The sequence below is a fragment of the Hyaena hyaena genome, unplaced genomic scaffold (genome assembly GCF_003009895.1).
Source record: "Hyaena hyaena isolate Hyena2069 unplaced genomic scaffold, ASM300989v1 scaffold_397, whole genome shotgun sequence".
NCBI classification, from domain to species: Eukaryota; Metazoa; Chordata; class Mammalia; order Carnivora; family Hyaenidae; genus Hyaena; species Hyaena hyaena.
This window is the reverse complement of record NW_024081028.1, coordinates 890,348-914,623: the sequence shown is the minus strand read 5'-3', so window position 1 is coordinate 914,623 and position 24,276 is coordinate 890,348. Positions and strand designations below refer to the sequence as shown.

Genomic DNA, 24,276 nt, shown 5'->3' with positions numbered 1-24,276 from the left:
ACACATAGTAAAAAGTGTTTCTCCTGTCCCTATAATTTGATCCCCTGCTTCCTTTCCCAGAGGGAACATCAGCTACTAATTTCTTACCTAACCTTTAAGATAGAAGTTGTCCCTGTATAAAGCACGCACACACATCCATGCACGCATACACACACATATCCACTCTTAAAAGTATTTGTAAATGTTCTGTGTGTTGCTTTTTTTTAATTTAACATATACTGGAGATTGTTCTATGTCAGCATACATATACCTATCTTATTCTTGTTGACAGTTGAGTAATATTCTATTAGGTAGTTAACCAAGTATCTGTATTACTTCCTAATCTAGCTATTTGAGAATGAATAATGTAAATTTTTTTTCTATTAGTGCCACTAAAAGAGTGGTTCTTAACTGGATGTATGTATCAGAATCATCCTGGGGAGTTTTCTTTTTTATACATGATTAGGCTGCACTCACTCCCAGATTTTAACTAAGTACAGTTTGAGGCCTAGACATAGGAATATATTTTAAAGTATCCTAAGTAATTCTTATCTTCAGCCATGATAGAGAACCGTTGGATGGAAGTTTCTTTAGAGCATGGTCCTCAAGCTTAAGCATGAATCCCAATCTTCCCAAAGGGCTTGTTGACACACAGCTTCTTGGGTCCTACCCCTGTAGCTTCTACATGTTTGGGGTATGGCCTGAGATTTTGCATTCTAACATTTCCAGTTGATGCTGCTGGTCCAGGAAATAGACTTGGTCTTTTTTTTTTTTTTTTTTAATGTTTCATTTAAAACATTAAATGAGAGAGAAAGACAGAGTGCGAGTGGGGGAGAGGTGGAGAGAGAGGGAGACAGAATCCAAAGCAGTCTCAGAGCCTGACATGGAGCTCGAATCCACAAACCATGAGATCATGACTTAATGCTTAACTGACTGACCCATCCAGGCGCCCCTAGGTTACTAGATTGCTTTAAAAAAAAAAAAATCTTTTTAGTGTTTATTTTTGAGAGAAAGAGAGCGCACACAACTGAATGGAGAAGGGCCAGACAGAGAGGGAGACACAGAATCCGAAGCAGGCTCCAGGCTCTGAGCTGTCAGCACAGAGCCTGAAACGGGGCTTGAACTTAACAAATCAGCAGATCATGACCTGAGCCAGTTGGATGCTTAACCAACTGAGCCACCCAGGTGCCCCTGAACCACACTTGATCTTAAACTAAGATAAGCCCTACTTTATCCAGTTCTACTCTTAATACCATATACAGATAAGTTTTTTGTTTGTCTGAAGTAATACCATCTCTCAAGATGCTGTCTACAGTTCAGAACTTTGTACTAATTGCATTTTGTTAACATCAGATTAGAATGTCATATACTCTTTGAGACACCAGTGGTAGATGTTTTATACCATAAGAAGAAATTTAATCATTGGGTAAATGGGAGAAAAGAGATGATTCGTATCATCACAGCTGGTTCAACCTCTACTACCACTACGAATATGCATAGTTGGATTCCTGAGGCTTTTTCTAAGGCATCTATTTTTAGAGCTCCACAGGTGATTCTAATGCCTTCCCCAGTTGATTATCTGTACTAAAATTTAGGCAGTCCTGCTTCATGGTTTTCCCATCTGTGAAATGGTCAAAATCGTACCTATTCCGTGGGGGATAGTTAGAAGGATTCCATGAGGTAGTGTGAAGCATTTCGAACAGGGCCTGTCTATGCAGTAAGTATATAATCATTGTTATATCGCATCCATGCCTCACCAAGAATAAACTTGTTATTCTGTATCCATGCTTCACCAGGAATGAAATGGTTCTCTGCCTTTGTTAAGTGTCCCCAGAGCAATCTGGTTAAGCCCACCAGCCCACCCTAACTCCCGAGTCTCTTTTCTCCCAATTCCATCTCTCTCCTTAGCTCCAGATCGGCTCATTCCTAGGCATCTCACCCTCTGGCATCAGATGCTCTACCGACTGAGCCAGCCAGGTGCCCTGGCATCATTTATTTTTTAATAAACTTAATTTAGAATAAATTTGGTTTTACAGAAAAGTTGCACAAGATAGTACAGTGTTTCCTTATACTTGTCCCCTGGCTCCTCCTTAGGTTAACATCTTACATAGCCATTGTGCATTTGTCAAGAACTAAGAAACCAATATTGGTTGGTACATTAATATTAACTCCAACTTTTATTCAGATTTTACCCATTTTCCCACGAATGTCCTTTTTCTGTTCTGGAATACAGTCCAGGATACCACGTTGCACTTAGCTAGGCATCATTTTTGGTGCCTTCTTTTTCTCCTTCCTTCACATAGTCACTAAGTTGTAGCAGTTTTACTTCCTAAATCTCTTTTAGTAAAACTCTATCCCAAGTATCTGGTTTATGCTTCATCTTCTTTCCTGGACTATTTTAACAGTCTCCTACCTTCTCTACTTTTAATCTCTTTTCTCTCTAGTACTTTCTCTGTACTCTACAAGTTTGACCATCCATACCTCTTTTCACTTAAAACTTTGATGGCTTTCCACTATTTTTAGAATAAAACCCAGCTCTTCAGTTTGACATGTGAGGCATTTCATAATCCTCTTCCATGCTAGCTCCCCAGTTTCTTTTCCCTCTTTCCTTCTTCATAAAGCCCGTGATCCAACTGAATTTCCATGGCCTCAGCATACATTTATGACTTCACCCCTGTATATACCTACTGGAGGAGTAAGCATTGCTTCATGAAACTTTTCTTACAGATGATGTGTATGTGTGGGATTGAGTAATAATGCAGTGTACTCTGTTTTCTCATGTTTTTTTCTACCAGACAATTTTTTTTTTTAATGCCAGCTATATCCCTCTAAATTGATTTCCTGGAGTTTGGCAAAACACTGGGTATTTACTGATTGTTTAACACTCATGCCCAAACTGCTCAGAATGGTCTTCCAATTGGTTCCCATCTGCTTTCAGGTGATTAATACGTAAAAAAAACCCCAATCTATTCCTTCCTGGGGTAGAGAAGATAGGGTGGAGAAGAGAACAGCTGGTTTGCCTCAGGGTAGGGAAGCTGAGCCCTGACTAATAAAGAGCTGGGGGGCAGCGGACTAGGAACTTCTCAGCCTCTGAGCGGTGGAGGAGGGCGCTGAGAGAGCTTGAGAAATGGCTTGGCTTCCCAGCTCAGCAACAATGGCTGAAGCCCAGAGTCCTTTCAATGTTCTTTGCCTGAAACAGGCAAAAGGAAGGACGTTCTCAGTACCCTAATTATCTGCTGCTCACTGAGCTCCTGTGTGTGAGTTGGGAGTTTGTGTTGGATGGGAGAAAGGCCTGCTGCTCGGCCTCACTCACCTAACTTCATGAGGTTTGAAAGAGGGAAGGTGATCAAAGGCTACTCTTATTCCTTCTGGAGCACCATGATCCTTTAAGAGAAATGAATATGGGGGCACTTAAGGTGGCTCAGTTGGTTGAGCATCTGACTTTGGCTCAGGTTATGATCTCATGGTTCAGAGAGATCAAGCCCCATATCGGGCTCACTCCTATCAGTGTGGAGCCCGCTTTGGATCCCCTGTCCCCCTCTCTCTGCCCTTCCCCTACTTGTGCTCTCTCAAAAGTAAAACCTTAAAAAAAAAATGTTTAAAGAAATGAGTATAAGCTCAAAACACTGATGCTTACCTAGTCTAAATACTCTCCATTTAATACACAGCTACTTGCTTTGCAAAAAAAGAAGTCATGTAATCTATATATGCTTTTTCTTTAATCATCATCTACTTTTCCTTAGGGGTAGACCCAGTTTGTCAGGGGCTAAAGCACAATTTATTTTGCTGTGGAATAACCAACAAACAAAACTTAACTGGGAAGAATCAAATACTGAGACCTCATTAGAAGCTTCTTGTGCCTGGGGCGCCTGGGTGGCTCAGTTGGTTAAGTGTCCGACTTTGGCTCAGGTCATGATCTCACGGTTCGGTTCGTGGGTTCAAGCCCCATGTCGGGCTCTGTGCTGATAGCTGGCTGAGAGCCAGGAGCCTGTTTCGGATTCTGTATCTCCCTCTCTCTCTGCCCCTCCTCTGCTCATGCTGTCTCTCTCTCTCTTTCTCTCAGAAATAAATAAAACATTTAAAAAAAATTAATAAAAAAAAAAAAAAAAGAAAAAGGTTACTTCAGTAGTCCTGAGGACGAGGATAGTGCTAGAAGAGACAGAAGAGGATGGACCTTCTGATGGATTGGGTGTAGGGAAAGAAATAGGACTCTTGTTTCCAGCTTGAGCAGCTGAATGGGGAGTAGTACCATTTACTGAGAGAGAAAGTATGGAGGAGGCCACGATTTGAGAGCCTGAGTCACGTGCTCTATTTTGGACATAAATTTGAGATGCCTGATAGACGATCCAGTGGAGACATTAGACAGACATCCTGATATACATGCAAGCCTGGAGTTCAGGCAAGAGTCCCCAGGGGAAGCCAAAGGAGGTCAAGTAGAGAAGGAGCCAGGGTTGGAACCATGGAGGTCAGAGCAAACCAGAAGTTGGGAGCCACAGAGAAGAGTGTTTCAAAAAAGAGAAAAAGTGGTCAGCCTTATCAAGTGCTGCTAAGTCCAGAGAAAAATGCCTTTGGATTTGACATTGGGGCTGTTGATGACCTTGCTGAGTGGATTTCGATAGACTGGTAGGGGTAGAAGCCAGATTGAGGTGGGTTAAAGAGTGAATTGGAGATGAGGAAGTGGCGGTAGAGGTAGTGATCTTTCAAAAACTTTAACTGCAAGGGAAATAAATGGGGAAAGATTTATGTTTTGTAAGGTACACTAGAACATGAGTGCTTTGGGGAGTGAGTTAGTAGATGATTGTGTAGATGGAGAGACTGATGGATACAGGAAAGAAAAGATGCCTAGCAGATGAAATCCTCAAGACTGAGCCGAATTAGCATTGGACACACACATACACGCATAGTCCCCAGCATTCATGCTGACGTATACAGACCCACCACCAATGGTCGTGGTAACATATCACATAGGCCTAACAGCCAGACTGACACGTTTACACGCAAGCCCACCAAGTCACAAGAGTACTTCACACACACAAACAGAAATAACAGACACTGACAAAGCAGATAGATCCACTCTCTGCAGCCCCTCATACAGAGGTTCCCACAGCCCCTTCCGATGATTCCCCCTTAGAGGCCCCTTGCCCTCTTGAGAAGCAAATCCAGGCCTGGGCTGAAGAAGGACAGGGAGGTTTCATACCCAATGAAAAGGTTTTATTAAGAATAAGAAAGCAATCAGAGTCGAAGAGGTACATGGACTGCAGGGTCAAGAGAAACAACAGCGAATACAAAATCCCCGTGACAACCTCAGGGTCCCTGATACAATCTTCCCTCCCAGCCCACCCACAGCCCTTTGCGAGCAAAAACACCCTCTCCATCCTGGTCTGGCTGGACATCTTGGTGCATAAGCAGAAAACAGTGAAATGAGTTCTCCACTCATTAGGATAAATAAGTTGCACTCGACATTTTTAAACTTTCAAACTTAATTACAACATACATAAATAAATAGGACAGACAGCAACAGGACTGTGCAGTGCAGCCTGGATTCAAGTTCTGTTATTTGTGCTTTATCTTTGCTCCTTGGGGGTTCTTCCTGCCCACTTCTTTCCAAGAGTGGAAAGGTTCCAAGGAACCCATGGGGACCTCCTGCCAGCTCCTCTTTTCTGGGGGTAGGAGATTTGGGATGAGGGGTACCAACTCCTCAGTACCTCTGGTTTGTCAGCAATTTCCCTCCTCCCATCAGTAAAAGCAGCAAGGTTTCGGCCTCTAGGAGAATCCACCACTGCTCAGGCGCCCTGAGGCGCAGGGCTCAGCCCAAGACCAGGCTTCTCCTTGCCAATTTCCTGTCCAAGCACTTCTCAGCAATCAAGGGTCAGAAGATTGTGCCCATGCGGCAGACATCCGGGCCCTTCACTTATCAATGAACCACCATAGAGAGGCCACCTTCCCTTCTCCAGCCTCTCACTCACAGGTCTCTGGATGAATGTTCTTTCTGGCCTGACTCGAACTCCACCTTTTTATCATTTCAGACCCACCCCCAGGAACTAAGGCCTCATTTCAGGCCTTGGGAAACCCTTCCGGATGAGGCAGCGGAAGAAGCAGTTATTTCCGGTGCGTGGCATCCTTCTCTGAAGCCTTGGTGTCCCCACGCCCACTGCCCGCACCACTTAGGAACATCTTGTCCAGCCCCTTGAGTGACTCCAGCAGGTAGTTCTGGAAGGCAGTAAGGGCAGCACAGATGGCGGGCCCACCAAAGCCATGGGTGATTAGGCTAAAGTGTGTCAGGCAGCTCTGTACTCCGGGCTCCAGGATGAGTGCTGGGCGGCTGTTGCCCAGCGGTGAGCGGTCCTGAGCCATCAAATCTGCAAACTCCTTGCAGATCTGCCTGGTGGAGGAAGCAGGGGTGGAGGTTAGAGGACAAAGGGCTGAGCCTAGAGGGGGACCTACTGTGTGCAGGGCAATTTTTATATGATTGCTGACCCTGTCAATAGTCTGCAAATGATGGTCATACCCATTTTATAGACAAGGAAACTGGTTCAGAGACTTAACGGACTTACCCAATATCACACAGCTAGTAAATGGCATGTGCCAACACCCCGCTATCTCTTCCTGTGGATGTCCCACCCACATTCACAGTCCAGCTCTACTACCTTAGCCAGGAAGCTTTCCTTGATCCCCTCCCCCACTCCCATCCCAAACACCCAGTGCTTCACAGAACTTTGTCTTTGAAATGATTAGGGAACAGTCCAGAATCTGCCTTGAAGAACTAAAATAATAGCAGTGAACATGAGTTGAGGCCTAGATGCTATGCCAAGAACACTGTATGCATCATCTCACTTAATCACCACAACAAATACATAACTGTTATTATCATCCTCACCATGTAAGAAAACTGGTTTCAGACAGGTTTGGTGACCTGCCCGAGTGATTAAGCTGAGATCTGAGTCTAGCTCCAGTTTGTGGCCACTATTCATCCTGCATGTGGCTCAGGCAGGAGAACGTAACTCCCGTCTCACCTCTGCATCCCCATGGAACCCGGTCAGCATTTTACACATGACCAGGAAGAGTTGAGGAGTTCGCTGATTAATGAGTGAGGGGAGCCCTGCCCTGGATATGTTTCTCCAGCTACGATATGAACTCAAAGGTCCCAGGAGACATGGCAGTCCCTTGAGTCTGTGACTCCATTTCTGCCTAGGAAGCCCCGAAGGAGGGAGGGTGGAGGTGGGATCTGACTGTATTAGGACTGCATTAGGTGGGGGACTGGATGTTGTTCTAAGCAGAAGGTGTGAGCGCAGGAGAGAGTGAGAAAGTCAGTTGTGGTAAGTGGGGTTTGTGCTGGCCAGATTGTAGAGTCCTCAAAGGAGTCTGGACTTAACCTTCCTTCCCTCTCTCTTTCTCTTCTTGAAATGGGACCCTTTTAAAAATGAAATCTGAATGGAATTAAACAGGCATCCACATAGAACCTTTGAAAATCGGTGCAGTAGCTGGGGGGCCATTGAAGGTTCATGGGCAGAGGAGCGGTGCAGGAAGGCTGAGGGAACAGTGGGGCCCTGGGATGAAGGTCTAGGAGTGAGATTAGGAGACCAGAGTTGAGGTGGCAGCATCTGAGTGAGTGAGGGGACTTGCAGAGGGGTCAGGTGTGAGGCAAGGACCAGGGAGGGTCACCTTGCAGCTGGGCGTGTGTTGGGGCCCTGCTGGAAGTCACTGCAGCAAAAGGACGGATGGACAAGGCTCAGGCAGGGGAAGCAAGACCCGCGTTGGGACTGGGCTGGTGATGCCACGGGGCAGTGTATGGAGGTGTGGGACCCACACATAGGCCCATGTAAGCCTGTCTGTGACACGGTTTGTGCTGATGCATGGAACCCAGGTATGTTCACGTGTCCACGTGTGCCCCTGTGGTGCCACTTGCACATCACGTGTGCACGAGTGGTGTCCATTGCGCCCATGCTTGGTGTTTGTGTCTGCATTGCACCTACACGTGCCTGTGCATGGTGCCCATGACAGCCTGTGCACAGTGTCCCAAAACACCCATGCGTGGCGCCCTCACTCACTTGGCGGCCAGCAGCATGCTCTTGCGGCTGTGCAGTTCCCCGGGGTCAGCGTGCTGTCGGCACAGGTACTCGGCAGCTGCCTTGGCCGGGAACTCAGTCTCACAGACGTAGCCAAAGTCTCGAGCCAGGTGCACGGCCTCTCCTGGGGGAGGAGAGGCAGAGCGATGATCTGCCACTACAGCCAGGCATACCTTTAAGCCTGGAGCACAGCCTTGAACCTCAGACCCCCTGGCTAGGGGCCATTCTGCCCCATCCTGCTTCGGTAGATACCTTCCTATGGTTTCTCTCTCAGAGCAGCCCCAGACCTGATCCCATTGCCCTCCCTTGGGGCCGCAGGGGATGGGCTCTGAGCTCAGGGGCAGCAGCTGAGGCCACCATGTATCCCAGAGCCTGGGCTCGAGATGACTGAGCCCAAATTCTCAGTCTCCAGGGAAGGGGCTCTTCCCCCTCATCCCTTTACCACCTCCAAACACTGGCCCCACCCCCTATAACTCCTGTTCACCTGCATGTTACATGCATGCCCATGCACACAAAGACTATACACATACTTCACACACACCCCTTATTATACATGACGCACCCTCCTATGTCAGGGACAGTCACAGGTACATGGTGGGTGACGGGTGACACAGTTGCCCTCATGCTCACACTCACACCCACCCTCAGGCCTCACTCACCCTCCACCAGTGAAGTCAGAAGTGTTACGTTGGCGGCCTTGCGACGGCCGGCTGGCAAATTGAGCCCAATCTTCTCTAGCCGTTCCCGCAGGCAGCGGCCCCCATTCTTGGACTTGGCCCTTGACATGCACCAAGAGAGAGACAGACATACACAATGAAGACCAGAAAGAAGCATCTGGCTAAGTGACCCCAACAGGGCCTTACTGCCTCCACCAGCCTGTGCCGAGGCTTGGGTCTGGACCCGAGGATGCTCGGGGCCCTCTTTCAGCCTGTTCCCAGTATCCTAGCCTCACTGGCTTTGCAGCCAAGATGGGGGTGAGGGACCTAGCACCCAGCTCTAAGGGCCACTCATTTCTCTCTAATCCTCTCAATAGCACGGACAGCTTGGGGTGGGGAAGGGTAGGCCAGAATCTTGGGGTCCTTTTTCCCCACTGTAGCACACCAGCTGAGCCATACACAGATACCCAGAGACACACAGACCTGTGTGCAGAACATGCCAGAACATGCGCACAGAGAGACACAGGTACACACACAGTCACCCAGGGACACATATATGAACACGCGCACAGATGAACACACACCCAGGGCAATAAGGACACACACACATACCCACAGAGTCAGGCATATGCAGACACACACAGACTCAGAGACTCAGGGGCACATAGGGACACAGAAACACATGTTCACACCAAGCCAGGGACATATGTACTGACAGTCACGGACTCACACAAGCCCCTCTGGGGTGCTCAAAGAGACCAGGAATAGAGATGCCCTCACATCTGCACAAATGCAGCCTCCACACAGAGCTACAGGCCTATAAACACACATACGTCTACCTCCCGAAGCACATGCAGTCACACACAGAGCGACACACTCTAGCCAACACATCCCACTAGAAGTAACACAGGAAACCCTCACTCATGGAAACATATACTTCTGGCTATCCCCCATACCACACACATACAATCACACACTGTCCTCAGACACATCAAAACTCCCAGCCCTGAAGTACAAATATTCTACCCAGGCACAGGATGTGCACAGAGGGACAGACACCCAACTATGAAGACAGACCATGGACTTCAAAACACAAACACACCAGAGAGGCCTGTGCTCCACAGGGAATGGGCCTTGGATCCCGGGGTCCCTTTCTTGGGGCAGGGGATGAAGGCGGCACTTTCTCTTCCTTAGACCAGGCCTTGTCCATTCTGCCCAACAAGGGTGAGCCCTCCATCCCCTCTCAGTGACCAGGCTTCTTTCTCCACCCCCACCCCCAAGCCCACAGACCTGTAGGAGCTGATGAGGACCCAGGCCATCCCCCCAGAACATGCACAATTCCCCAAGTAGGCAGAGATGGAGATGAGGCTGTGGCCTGGGGTGAGATTGGCCCCTCTCTCCTCCCCTAAGAAGGTCTGAAATGGCCATGGATTTGGGCAGGGAACTGTGGTCTGGCCATCCTACCTGCGAAGGACACCGCCTAGGAGGGAGGCATTGAGGCACTCGGGAGGTGAGAGTCGCCGCTGGACCTCCCCCACCGTCACCTTGTACTTGGACGTTGAGCTGAGCAGTGAGAGCCGACCTGGCACCGAGCAGAAGACCTCACTGGGGTTCGTGATGCCACCAACCAGGCTGTCTTTGGCCAATGAGAGGGCCGAGAGGCTGCTGGCTTTGGAGGGGATGGGGACTGCAGAACAGAAGCGAGAGCAAGGGAGAGAGACAACACTGAGCCAGGGACCACAGGACACGGGCGCTAGCCCGCTGTGCGGAGGGGGAACCGAGGAAGCACTGACTGTGCGCTGGGCACCGTGCCACATGAGGGCACACAGCCGCATCTAAGCATCCCAGCGCTCGAGGGCTCTCCTACTGTCCCGAATTCCCAAAGAGACTGAAGCACACTGAGGTTAACGTGACTCAATCAAGTCCATTCAGTTAATGGGTGGTGGAAATTGAACTTGGAGTTGTCTGCCTCCTGAACCTGCATTCCCTTTGCTGCGTGAGACTGATTCCTTATTAAAACTCAAAAAGCTTCTGCAGAGTCCTGGAGTCTGGTCGGGTGCAACCAAAGAGAGGGTTGGAAATACAGAGGCAGGCTCCCCGAGTCACTGCAGCAGGGCCCGGCCAGGTCTGCACAAACACAAGGAGTCCCCAGCTTCCCCTGCCTGCTTGTGATCCCCACATTCCACCCCCAGATCAGTGAAGGCCTGGAGACTCTGGAGTCCCACATGCCGAGGGCAAGAAGGTTACAGCCCCGTTAGGCCTCTGATGCTGTCCCCCTCCCTGACAAGTCACTATGGGATGCTCCAGGAGACCGGAATAAAGAGATACACTCCACAGCCCCTTTCCCAAAAACTATCTACTAATCTATGTAGGGCAGGGAAGGGACTCTTTTCTCAAACACACTTAGATACTCTTGGCTCAGAAAGAAAGCTCTTCCTGTGGTCTAACCTCTATCCTCCTGCTTAGCCTCAAGGGGAAGGGAGAATAATTGAATGAAGTACTTGCTTCCACTTGGGCTTCTCTTCCTCCAAGGAAGTGAGAGCGATGGGAGAGAAGGCAGTCCTTGTGTGTGGGTATGGGGCGGGGGGTGGCGGGGAATGCGGATTAGTGGGAAGCCTGAGGCCAACAGTTAACTGAGCACGCACTATGCTACGTGCTTACATGGATAACTTCACTGAATCCTCCGGACAATCCATGAGGGAGGCTATATTTACTATTCCCATTTTATAGATGGGAAGACTGAAACCCAGAGAGGTGAAGCATTGTGCCTGAGATCACACTGCTGCTAGACTGAGAACTAGTAGCAAGCCCTGGACTGTGGTCTCAAAGGGAGCACTCTTAGCCCTCAGCCATTCAGCAACTATTTGCTGAGCCCTGTGTGCCAGGGAGCGCAGAGGTAAGCAAGGCTGACCGGTTCCCAGCCTGGCTGAGCCCCTCCAGCTTTTCCGTCTGGATGTTCATTCCCACCCCCACCAGGTCCCTCAGCCAGAAGCCTCAGTGATGCCCTCCACACTGCCCTCTCCCACCTCACTCTGTCCGTCACTGTGTCCTGAGGCTCTCATTTTCCTTCTGGGCCCTGGATGCAGTCACTTCTCCTCAGGTGCACAGGCACTCACTCACTTCCTGCCTTCGACACAGCTCTGTTCTGGTCTCCCTGCCCTGCTTTAGAGGGATCTTTCTGAAACATACCAATCTATAGACTAAAACCCATCAGGGCCCATCACTTCCCTGTGAATCAAATTCCTGCATCATAGCTGGGCAGAATGATGTCACCTATCCTTTAGCGAGTGCCAGCTGTATCCCAAGTGCTTTACATGAATAGGTCTTTTCCATCCCTATGCCAAACTGAAGAAACTGAAAGTTCAGGGAGGGTCGGATGGATGCTACAGAAAGTAGGGAGCAGAAATCGGTCTTGAACTCTGATCACAGACTCCAAAGTTCACATCCTTAACCATCATAGCGCCTTGCATATAACGCCCACCTTTGCCCACTTTGTGTCCTGGCCGCTGCCTGCCCCTCTTGCCTGGTTCCGCAATTGTCCTCTAGGCTCTCGACCCACACTGATCAGCAGAAATATACTGTGAGACACATATATACATGTAAGTTTTTTAGTACCCCACTTAAAAAAAGTGAAAGGAGGGGTGCCTGGGTAGCTCAGGCAGTTAGGTTTCTGACTTCAGCTCAGGTCATGATCTCACGGTTCATGGATTCGAGCCTCGTGTTGGGCTCTGTGCCTAACAGCTCAGAGCCTGGAGCCTGCTTCAGATTTTGTGTCTCCTTCTCTCTCTGTCCCTCCCCTGCTCACACTCTCTGTCTCTATAAAATGAATAAACGTTAAAAAAAATTTTTTTAAGTAACAAGAAAACATGTGAGGTTAATTTTAATATATTTTATTTTCCCCATGTGTCAAAAATACTATCACAGAAATATGTAATCACTATTTAAAAGATTATTAATGAGCCACTTTACCTGCTTTTCTTGTACTTAGTCTTCAAAATTCAATGCGTGTTTTGCATTTATAGACCATCTTAATTTGGACTAGCCACATTTCAGGTGCCCAATAGCCACATATGCCTAGTGGCTCCCACACAGCATGGCTCTAGACTTCAAAGAGGGGAACACAATAGGTAACAAGTAAAGAGGTGTGGGGGGCTGGGGCTGCCCTATGGAAAGCCTACTTGGCTGAGGATTACCCCTCAGGACACACCAACAGTGCCAGAACTCCAGGTTGGTTTGTTTGCTGATGAAACCAGGATTCTGGATTTCTATGTAGAATCTCTGGATCTTTGAACCCTGATGACCAATTCAAAAATTTAAAGACCCAGCACAGGCCACTTAGAACATAGCTAAGTGCTACCTGGGATGGGGGACCACCAGCGTGTGAACTCTTTGAGCCCCACAGAACTGCTTACCGTCCATCTCCAACCCACCCCCTGCACCCCCAGAAGGCCTCCTCCTTCCCAAGCGTCAATGTGGGCACCATTCCCAGGGCAAAGCTCCCTGGCCCCCCCTCACCCTCATGCCCTGACTTTATCACGCTGAACCTTCATGTATGCTTCCACAGCTGTCTTCCCTCCCAGCTAGCAGTGCCTTGAGGGCAGGGTCTTGGCATAAGTGGGCATCAGTGAATGTGGGATAAATGAATGGAATGAGGGCCCTTGAAGCCTGAAATGGGGAAAAGAGTGATGGCCCACAGCCCAGACTGGGGGAGAGGGTGAGTGTCAGGAGGGCCTCATCCCTTTGTTAGTGACTGGTGGTAAAATTGCCCTTCCTCCTGGGGTCCCCATTCAGGCACCAGGGAGGGGCCAAGAGGTGAGTGGGAGGGGTGGAAAAGGGCGGGGGGGGGGGGGAAGAGGGCGGTGGAATGTAGGGAGGATGAACAGCACACACTCTACTCCAGGCAAGTTCCCTGTCCCCAGAGCAGGACCAACCAGGGTGAGGCAAGAGAGGCACTCGCCTTGGGAACAAAATTTAAGATTTAAGGGGGCACCAAAAACTCAGCAAGCACGATAAACAGTACTTTAATCCAATCTTTTTAAAAATAAGAATTAATGTAAAAAAGCAAGCCCTGGTGACAAAATATCAGCATTTTAATTAGAAACAGGCTCTGATCCTGCCTTGCTGACCTTTCCCTAATCCCAGTCCCCTCCCAGAGTGCAGAGCAAAGGTGTCCTAACTCCACAGACACACGGACACTGGACAGGCAATCAGAGCCATCCCCACCTCCCGCCCCAGGGTCTCCCAGACCTGTGAACAGGCTCCCTCTTCATCTCTGTCCCTCTGCCTTGAGGGGACTTTTTTAGGGGTGATGGAACTATTCTATATCGTATTGTGGTAGTTACATGACTATATGTTTATATTTGTCAAAATTCAGAGAAATATACATGTAAGGTTACTTAGGCCTCAAGCTTAACTTAAAAAAAAAACAACCCTACAAATCAATAAATTAAAAATAAAAAGGATAGAAGGACTATCCTCCCTCCCATGATCCCTAGCCAGAGGGAGTAGTTAAAGGAAACAGAGAATTCTCTCCTCCAGCAACCTCCTCCATCCCAGTTTCTATTCAAACCAAAGGCTCCCTGAGCCAGGCCCCATGAGAGGGGAGAGAGACTGAGGCTGTGTGGGGTTGTTTGTGCATGTGCAAATGGGGACACATGTGAGCATTTGTGTGCCACAAAAATGTGCACAAACCACGATGCCTGTCATGGACAGTGCAATGGGCAAGGTGGCGCATGTACACACTTGCTCACTGAAGGCGCGCTGGTCCCCAGCTGTCCACAGACACAGTTCTGCCCTCCTGGGTGTTGCAGGAATGTGGCAGCATATGGAGATCTGCAAGTGCTTTTGCTCCTGCTGATAGAGGTAAACATAGAGTGTGTGCCGGGTTTATGCAAATACACGTGCTGCAGAGTGTAGGTGCGTGACAGGTGGACGTGTGTTTGTGTATGTGAATGACAGACTTTGCTGCTTCCCCCACTTGTCCTCAGAGCCTCTTCCCTCAAAAATGGCAAGAGGGACGGAACCCAAAGTTAGGAAGGGGATGGCATGAGAAAGGGACAGTCATGGAGATAGCCATTGAACTAGCACAGTCTGCAAAGCAGGGAGACTGGTGTTTGCCTCCCACACCAGGGACTCCTGAGGCTGAAGTGGTCTATTCATGGTGTGCTCCCCACCCCCCAGCTCCCACCCCTGTCACACGAGCAGAAGCCATTAAGATACACACACTTCTACTACAGACACAAGAGCTCCTAGTCTGTCAGTCTGTCAGACAAGACTCACACCGTGTCTACACACTCCATCCACAGGTGGTAGATACTGTCTGACCACTGCATATGGGGAGTATGCAACAGACTCTCCCAGAGGCTGGTTAAGATTTCAGTCCTGTCTAGAAGAAGACAGGAGAAAAATCTTTTTGCTAGGAAATGAGTTTCTGGATACAACCCTAAAAGCATAGTCCATAAAAAAAAGTGGACTCAGTAAAATTTAAAAATTTGCACCTCAAAAGACACTATTATTAAGAGGGGCGCCTGGGTGGCTCAGTCAGTTAAGCATCTGACTTCGGCTCAGGTTATGATCTCACAGTTTGTGAGTTCAAGCCCTGCGTTGGGCTCTGTGCTGACAGCTCAGAGCCTGGAACCTGCTTTGGATTCTGTTTCTCCCTCTCTCTCTGCCCACCCCCAACTTGCACTCTGTTTTTCTCTCTCTCCAAAATAAATACAACATTTTTAAAAAATTAAAAAAAGACACTATTAGGAAAATTAAAAGACAGACCATAAACTTGAAGAAAATATTTGCAAATCACATATCTGATCAAGCATAAGTATCCAGAATATATAAAGAAGCTTTGTAACTCCATAATAATATAAACAACCCAATTGGAAAATGGCCAAAATATGTGAACAGAGCTCACTAAAAATGATACATAAATGGCTAATCAGCACGTGAAAAAGTGCTCAACATTGTTAACCATTAGGGAAATGCAAATTAAAGCTATACTGAGGTACAGTAGGATGGCTATTGTAAATCGATCAGGTGTAGTTGAAGATGTGGAGAAACTGGAGCTCTCCTATGCTGCTAGTGGAAACGTAGAACAGAAGAGCCCCTTTAGAAAAAGGCATGCCAGTCTCTTAAGAAATGAAATACAAACTTACCATAACACCAAGCAATTTCATTCCTAGGAATTTACCTAAGAGGGATGAAAACATATGTCCACACAAAGACATGCATATGAATGATCACAGCAGCATTATTCATAGTAGCCAAAAAGTGGAAACAGTCCAAGTGTCAGCTGATGAATGGATACACGAAATGTTTTTCCTCCATGCCATGGACTACTGCTCAGCAATGCGGGAAGAAGTCAACTACTCACACCTGCTATGACACAGATGAACCTCAAAAACGTTGTTTAGTGAACTGTCTGCATATTTATACATTCCACTGATATAATGTCCAGGATAGGCAAATTTATAGAAAGAAAGTAGATCAGTGGTTGCCTAAGGCTTGGGGTGAGAATAAGAATTAACTACAAAGGGGAGTGAGGGAATCTGGGGGAGAGGATGATGGAAATGTCCTAAGACGGATTGTGGGGCTACCTGGGTGGCTAAGTTGGTTGAGCGTCTGACTTTTGACTTGGGCTCAGGTGTCATGATCTCACAGTTTGGTTCCTGAGTTCAAGCCCCTCATCAGGCTCCCTGCTGTCAGCACAGAGCCCTCCTCTGTCCTGAGCTCCTCCCCTACTCCCTCTCTCTCTCTCTCTCAAAAATAAATGAACATTTTAAAAAAGGCAGATTGGGGTAATGGCTACACAAGTCTATAAATTTACTAAAAATCATCAAATTATACTCTTAAATGGGTGGATTTTAGGCATGTAAGTTTTACTTCAACAAATCTGTTTAAAAAGTGCAAGTTCCAGGGCCATGCTTCCAAGGACTCTCACTCAGTGGGTGTGGAGTGGTGTCCAGGAAATTTGCATTTAAATTTTTTTTAATGTTTATTTATTTCTGAGAGAGAGAGAGGCAGCGTGAGCAGGGGAGGGTCAGAGAGAGAGGGAGACACAGAATCTGAAACAGGCTCCAGGCTCTGAGCTAGCTGTCAGCACAGAGCCCGACACGGGGCTCGAACCCATGAACTGTGAGATCATGACCTGAGCCAAAGTCAGACGCTCAACCCACTGAGACACCCAGGCGCCCCGGAAATCTGCATTTTTAAATAAGCACCGCCAAGGGATTCTGATGTATGTGGTTCCTTAGCCCACCCTTAGGGTACACTGGTCCCCATGGCAGTGAGGTGCAGATGGAGAAAAGCAGACAGGAGGGGTATCGACACTCTTCCCCCGCCCACTGGAGCCTCCTCATCTCTCCTCATGGGACCTGCTGACTAAGTTTCCTCTGGGCTAACCTTCACCCCCTGCCCCATGTGGCCCTCGGCCACCATCCAAACTATCTGCATGGGCACTGGTTTTTCAGTCTCTTTCTGGGGCAGAGGCCTGGGAGACAGGTGAGGCAGGAATGTAAAAGTGCCAGATCCCAACAGACACATGAAACGATGCTCAGCATCCCTCCTAATCAGGGAAATACAAATCAAAACCACACTGAGATACCACCTCACACCAGTCAGAGTGGCTAAAATGAGCAAATCAGAGAACTCTAGATGCTGGCGAGGATGTGGAGAAACGGGCACCCTCCTACACTGTTGGTGGGAATGTAAACTGGTACAGCCCCTCTGGAAAACAGTGTGGAGGTTCCTCAGGAAACTAACAATAGAACTCCCTTATGACCCAGCAATAGCACTGCTAGGAATTTACCCAAGGGATACAGAAATGCTGAGGCATAGGAGCACATGTACCCCAATGTTCATAGCAGCACTCTCCACAATAGCTAAAACATGGAAAGAGCCTAAGTGTCCATCAACAGATGAATGGATCAAGAAGATGTGGTTTATCTATACCATGGAATACTACATGGCAATGAGAAACAATGAAATCTGGCCATGTGTAGCAACATGGATGGACCTTGAGGGTGTTATGCTGAGCGAAATAAGTCAGGCAGAGAAGGACAAATATCATATGTTTGCACGTATAGGAGGATTAGGAGGAACTTGACGGAGGAACAAGGGGGAGAAGAAGGGCGGAAATGGTGGGGGAAAGGGAGAGAGGCAAACCATGAGAGACTCTTGAATGCTGACAAAAACTGAGGACTGATGGGTGTGGGGGGGAGGGGGGGATGGGCATGGAGGAGGGCACTTTGGGGATGAGCACTGAGTGTTATGTAGAAACTAATTTGACAATAAACTATTTGTAAAAAAAAAAAAAATAAAAATAAAAAATAAAAGTGCCAGATCAGATCCTGTCTTAATGCAAAACTTGGATTTTTGTTTATCATGGATTTTTGACGGTGCCTCTTATTTTAAAATATTGCACTGAGATATTTATCTAAACCTTGCCTCAGAGGTGAGTAGCTCACTTACCCCATCCTAGGCCTGGCCGTGTGGAGATGCACTTAGAAGTCCAGACCCTCCCTCTTCCTTTCCTTTCCCAGAGCCAAGGAGAGCAGAGGACAGGGCGGCTATTTACCTCAGCCTCTACCCTGGAGACCCTGAGTGAGATTGGACCAGAGAGCCCACCCTCAACTAGGCAACTGCCCACTCTCCTGGTGGGGAGGAGGTTATTTATCTTAATTCTCATTTTAACCACTCCCCTCCAGCTGTGGCTATAGAAACCCTGCAGATTTTAACCTTTTTAACCTGTCTGGCTTTTTCCACAGTGGAGGGCATTTGCACATGCTGTACCTAGTGTGGTAAAAATATCGTATACCGTCTCTCCCAGTGCACTCAGACTTGAAAACCCATTACTCATTCATTCAACAAACACCCGTGCACCTAGGGAGACCCACCCTAGCCTCTCCTGTAGGAAGCCCCCCAGCCTCAGACACTCAGTGCTCCTCCTCTGAGCTCCCAAGCGACTAGTACGGATCCCCCTCACTACCTTTCTCGGCTAGAACTATTCCCATCCTGGTCTGTCTCCACCACCAGTCCCGCCTGCTCTCCGTGCCCCTAGGACAGATTGCAAAAACGGTAGGTAACAAACGTGGGCAGAAAATGGAGGGCTCCTCGCCTCTCCTTGGGTCGGCCTCGGCTCTATCTGCCACCCCCCTCCCTCCCCCGGACTTACACCATGGCTGCAAGGGGCAGCAGACGGGGGACGTGCACGGTGGGGGCCGAGGCTTCGCTTCCCCGCCCCTCCAGGACCGGTGCCTGGAGTAGAGAAAGTTTTACAACCAGGGTCTGGGCTCTCGAGAGCTTCCAGACTCCCCTCCCCGGAGACACCCTGCTGTAGGAAGGCTGCTTCTGGGGCTGCCTCTGTTTCGCACCCATGATCTCAACCGCCCGCGACACAGCTGCCGCTCCCTCCAGGGCCGAGAGGAGCTGGAGGAATCGGATGCTTCAGCTACCGAGAAGGACTTTCTGTAATTCCAGGGCCCCGGCGGGCCGGTGGGACCCCGACCACGCCCGGCGGGTGTCACAGGCCTTTAGGATATTACAGGGGCTCTCGATGTCATCGGTAGGGCCTGAGGGCGAAGAAGGACGCTAATCCACGGCCCCCCGGAGTCCCGCAGCTACAACAGAAGTCCCAGGCGAAAACTGCCCGCGGCGCGCAAGGCTCTAAGCCCCGCCGTCTGCTTAGCCACAGCGGCTCCGCGCAATCGCCTGCCCCCGCAGCCCCTTAGGTCAGGACCTCCGGGACCAGATCTGCATCCTCGGCGTTTGCAAAGCTCGAAAGCGCAGGCACTGACCGTCTCTCCTCTCCAAAGGCGCGGCTACGGAACCGGGCCCTCCCCTCCGCAGGGGTCCCCGGCTCTCACCCCTCTCCATTTGCTGCAGCCCTCCGGGCTATGTGACTCGTCGTCCGGAGTGGGGCGACCAGGTCGCCGCGCTCCACCTCGCTGCGCTCGCCCACCCGCAGGCTGGCACTGCGGTGCCGCGGGCGTGCGCGCCCGTGGCCGGGACGTCCCGCGCCGCACCAGCGCCCACATCCTCCCCGCGAGGCCCAGAGCGGAGCCCTCTGGACGATCCCGGCTGCACTCACTGCGGTCTTAGGATCGCCGTTGGGGATTCCCGCGCGCACCTAGGACCCGCAATTTATGGCAGCTGATGTCCTTTGAGAGCAACCGACTCGGGACAACTCCAGTTCCTCCTTGCAGCCAGTTTTCTGACCTGGCTCTGGCTTGGAGATTAGGTTTAAGGTAGTCAGAGCCCCCAGCTGATCCTTCTACCCTTCCCCAGGGCAGAAGGTCCCCAGATCCTTCCCAAAACGCGGGCCACCAGCCTCCCGGAAGGAGTCGAAGGAGTGGGTGAGCCTAGCTCCATCCCCCGAGCCTCTCCAGCCTGGGCAGAAGTCGGGAACTGGGGGCCCAGCGGCAGGCTCTTGCCAACTGCAGATCGAGCTCTTTCTTCAGACGAATTCCAAAAAGTCCACTAAACCAATGCAGCGCCTGCCACCTCAGCTCCTACTCCAGGAAGCCGGGTTCCCAGGTCCTCTCCACATCCCTATTTCCAAGTGACACAGCCCAATACCTGGAGGCCCCCTCCTCCTAAGTTCCAGGAAGCCTGTCCCTCATCTTACCCCCAACATACTCTAGGCTGTCCAACTAACTCCCAGTCCCTGGTAACCCAGCCCCAGCTCTTGGAAGTCCAGCCCCCAACCCCACCCCAGTCCCACCCCAGTCCTGAACAGGGGAGGGCAAACAATGCCTGGGCTTGAATTCATTCTTTTGAAAAACAACTGGAGCCAAATCCCACAGGAGCAGCCCCAGGTACTGCAGGCTTCATGGAATTCCTCCCAGGGCACCCACCTCAAATCTAAGGAGCCCGCCCAAAGCCTGTACCCCTCTGACTCTCTGTGCCTCATTCTCTCTCTTTCTCACCTTTTCCTGGCACGTCCAGAACTGGGTCCTCCAAGCTGGAAAATCCACTGGAGGGCAGATCTCAAATCCCTGTCTTTTACTAGTGCAGAGACACAAACACCCCCCCAAAAAACACACAGGGAATGATCCTCACATGCTTAGAGATCCTCAGCACCACAAACAAACAAACAAACCAATTCCAGGACACAACAAAGACGCTGATACACACATATAGACCCCAAACACTCAGAAATACACACCAACATAGTAGACACACATCACACACTCAGCAACAGAGACATACTTACACACCAAGAAATATCAGAAAGACGCCTAGAAAAGAAACATATAGATGTGTGCAGGATCCCGAGCTCACACAGGACATCCAGGAGCAGGCAGGCCTTGGCTCTCCTGCACTCAGACTAACTTACGATATTCACACACCAACTCCTATGGCCCTAAATGTGGAAAGAGGCTCCTGAAGGAAGAGCAGATTCTCCAGGGAAACTCTAGTTTCTCCCACTCCCTAATCGACCCCAAGGCCTTTCCCTGGAAAGGAAAGCTGGCCAGGCTAGGAAATGGTAAGGTTCTGTCGTGTGGAAATCACTTAATGAAATCCATGGGAATGGCACCCCTATTCCCACCTCTTAGGAAACAGGGAAGTAGTTTTAACTCGGTCTGCAAATTAACTCCAGACCCTGGGGAGCGCCCTCCCCTTGGTGGGAAGAGGCCAAGTCCCTCCGCGTGGCTCCAAGGCCCAAGGAGCCGAGTGAGCAAGACGGGCGCAGCCCACCCCAGGCCGCAGGCTCTGGGGCCAACGCACAAAGCTGCCCAGCTGCCCGGCTCTGGACAGAACCCCAGCCTTTGCTGCCCCTCTAGCGGACTAGTGAGAGGGCCCGCTGGCTGGCCACTGAGCCCGGCGACACACAGGAGGCAAGCTCCATGGGGAAATGGGTTTCTGCGCCGGAAGGGGGTTGGGGGGTGGGACTGGGGCGCCTGCACCGGCTCGCCCAGTTCTGCGCTGGGCAGATGCACGCTGTTCCTTACCTTTCTTGATCACGGACTGGTCGAGAAGGCTCATTCCCGGCTCATCCATGACCTGCAAATAGGGGAGGCAGTGGTAAGGGTGCTTGTGGACCTAGTCTTCTGTCACCTCCTAAGCTCCTGCAGTCCCCGGTCCTGGTCTTGTCTGCTCTGCCCTCCGCTGCCCACCCACGCCCGGGGTGGCAACCCACCCGCGGGACCAGGACCGCCCTGCGGCCGGAGCCCTGGACCCCTCGCCCTGCCGCGTGAAGAGGGAGTGCTGAACCTCGGACAGGCAACTCTTCCGCGTCTCTTCGCTCCAGGCCCAGGCTGTCAGTGGGGGCGCGGATGCCCCACGCGGCCCAGCGCAGAGCTAGGGGAGCGGCCGGACCCCTGCCCGTTTACCACGCCCGGGGGCTGCCGCTGGGTCGGTGCGAGGCCGCCTTGATGGCCAGGCAGCCTCTGACCCAGACGTGGGGTCGCAGGCCGGGAGAAAAGCGGGGCGCCCGCCTTCGTCTCCGCGCCGCCAGCCAGGGCCCTGAATCGCCGCGCCCGGCCCTGGCCCCTCCCGGTTCGGGCCTCACCTGCAAGTCCTCCAGGCCGGGCGGCGCCGCCAGCCCCGGGAGGCCGAGCGGCGCGTCGGCCAGGCCGTGCGCGCCGTCGGCCAGGCCGTGCAGGAGCCGCGGCACGGCGGCGGCGGCGGCGGCGGCGGCGGCGGCGTAGTCGCGGCGCGGGTCGAGGCCCAAGGCGCGGGTGGGCGGCGCCAGCAGGCCGGGCGGCTCGTCGTGGGCGCGGGCGGCGGCGCGAGGCGCGGCCCAGGCCGCCTGCGGAGGCTGTGGCTGTGCCAGGGGCGCCAGGCCGCCGTACGGGTCCCCGGCCAGGTGAGGAAAGGCGGCCGCGGCGTCGGGCGCCTGGCCGTAGGGCAGAGGCGGCTGCGGGTAGGGCGGCGGGAAGTAGGGCGGCTGGAAGTCGGCGGCGGCGGCGGCGGCGGGCGTGTGGCAGAGCGGCGGCGCCGGCCCGTAGGCCGCCTGGGGCAGGGACGACAGGCGGGCCCCGCCGGTCGCGGCGCCCAGCCCGTCGGGGCGCTCCTGGGGAAGGAGAGGGGCACGTTAGGCGTCCCGCTGGCAGCTGAACGGCCCTCGGCCCGAGAGGACCCTCGTCAGCTCGCGGGCCTCCGGCTGCCGTCCTGCGCGCGTCCGGGGGCCTGAGGTCTGTCCGTCCGGGAGCGGCCCGCGGGCGCCGGAGCCTCGGGCTGGGACGGCGGCCTCCCGCGCGCCCGCCGCGCCCGCCGCTGGGGGAGTCCTTGTGGCCCCCTCCCGCCGAGATTTCGCTGGAGGTGGAGGTCCGGCGGGTCCCGCCCTCGGGGTCCCGGATCGCGGGCCCCGAGACTACTCACCATGGCAGAGTACGTGTGCACCAGCATGCGGCGGGCGGCGCGGGGCACGAGGCGTGGCGGCGGCGGCGCCCTCGCCCGACGGCGAGCGCTGCGGGAAGAGGCGCGGGGAGCCTACACAGCCCGCGGGGGTGCTTTGGGGGCGGCGGGGTGCCACCCGGCCGAGAGCCGGGCGGGCGTCGGGTCCTCAGCTGTGGGCGCCCCCGGGCGGATCCATGGAGGCGGGACGTGGGCCGGACGGGCGCTGATCGGACTTGGAAAAGTCGGTCAACGGGTGCCCAGCGCCCGCCCTTCTTGCTCTGAGCGCAGCCCGCTCCATGCACTCCAGTTATAGTGGCGGGGGCGCGCTGGGCCTCCGGGGCGCGCATTAAAGAGACACGCTGTGGCCGCTTTCTCCCTTCTCCCCAGCGACCGTTCAAGGGGAGGCGTGGCTTTGGGGCGACCCCATGGGGTGGGTAGCGGGGGCGTGAATCCAGCCCCCGCTTGGTCTGAGCCGCCTTCTGGCCTCAAACCCCAGCTGTGGTGAAACAGAGAAGGGTTGGAAGGTAGGATGCAGGGGTCCTGGGTTTGAATCTCAGCTCCATCGCCTTTATTTGCCTGTGAGCACAGAGCTGCTCTTCCTGGGCCTCAGCTTCCTAGTCTGTAAAATGGATATCCGTCCTTTTGCTAACCACCTCACCGGACTGTGGATGGGGCCATCGTCAATGTGGAAGAAGTTTGTGAGCTGAAGACTCAAGCTCCCTGGCTCATGTGCACCCGCGTGTCAGCGTGTATGCATGTACGTGCGTGTGGAGGGAACCATCACAATCTTTCTGAATGTTTCTTGATCAAAGACCCTCTAAGAGTGCCCTCTTCACTCAGCCTTGTGGTGGCTGATAACTCCCAATGCCAAGCCAGGGTCTGAGGAACCCGGACACACAAACTAAGAGTTGTCCAGCGGGAGGTTGGGATGGGTTCCATCTGAGAAGGGCTCCAAATATTTCTGAAGTCACGAGAGCCTGGGCTGATTGAATATGTGTGTAACTGACTTACATAATGGTGTGCAGCCATCACACTTATGTGGGCAGGCTGTGTGTGTGTTATCATGGCAGGCACTGGCTGGCTCTCAAGTCCATTTCAGCCTCTGTAGTCACTCCACCTTTCTCCCCAAACCCAGCCCTCTCGTCCTGAGAAGCAGGGGCCAGGATGAAAGAAAGGGAATAAGAGGAATAAGAATTTAAAAAGCAAAAGATGATTAAAAAAAAAAAAGCAAGAAGATG

At 51.7% G+C, this 24,276-nt stretch overlaps 1 protein-coding gene across 1 annotated transcript; it reads right to left on the bottom strand.

The window, feature by feature from the left end:
• Positions 1-6,078: 6,078 nt before the first annotated feature.
• Positions 6,079-23,047, bottom strand: TFAP2E (transcription factor AP-2 epsilon). Its single transcript, XM_039251730.1, has 7 exons — positions 23,021-23,047; positions 22,209-22,712; positions 21,649-21,700; positions 10,166-10,388; positions 8,705-8,823; positions 8,028-8,169; positions 6,079-6,361 (listed from the first exon to the last, which is right to left on the bottom strand). Exons 1-7 carry the CDS (start codon positions 23,045-23,047, stop codon positions 6,079-6,081), a joined length of 1,350 nt encoding a protein of 449 aa, XP_039107661.1.
• Between the last annotated feature and the right edge of the window lie 1,229 nt (positions 23,048-24,276).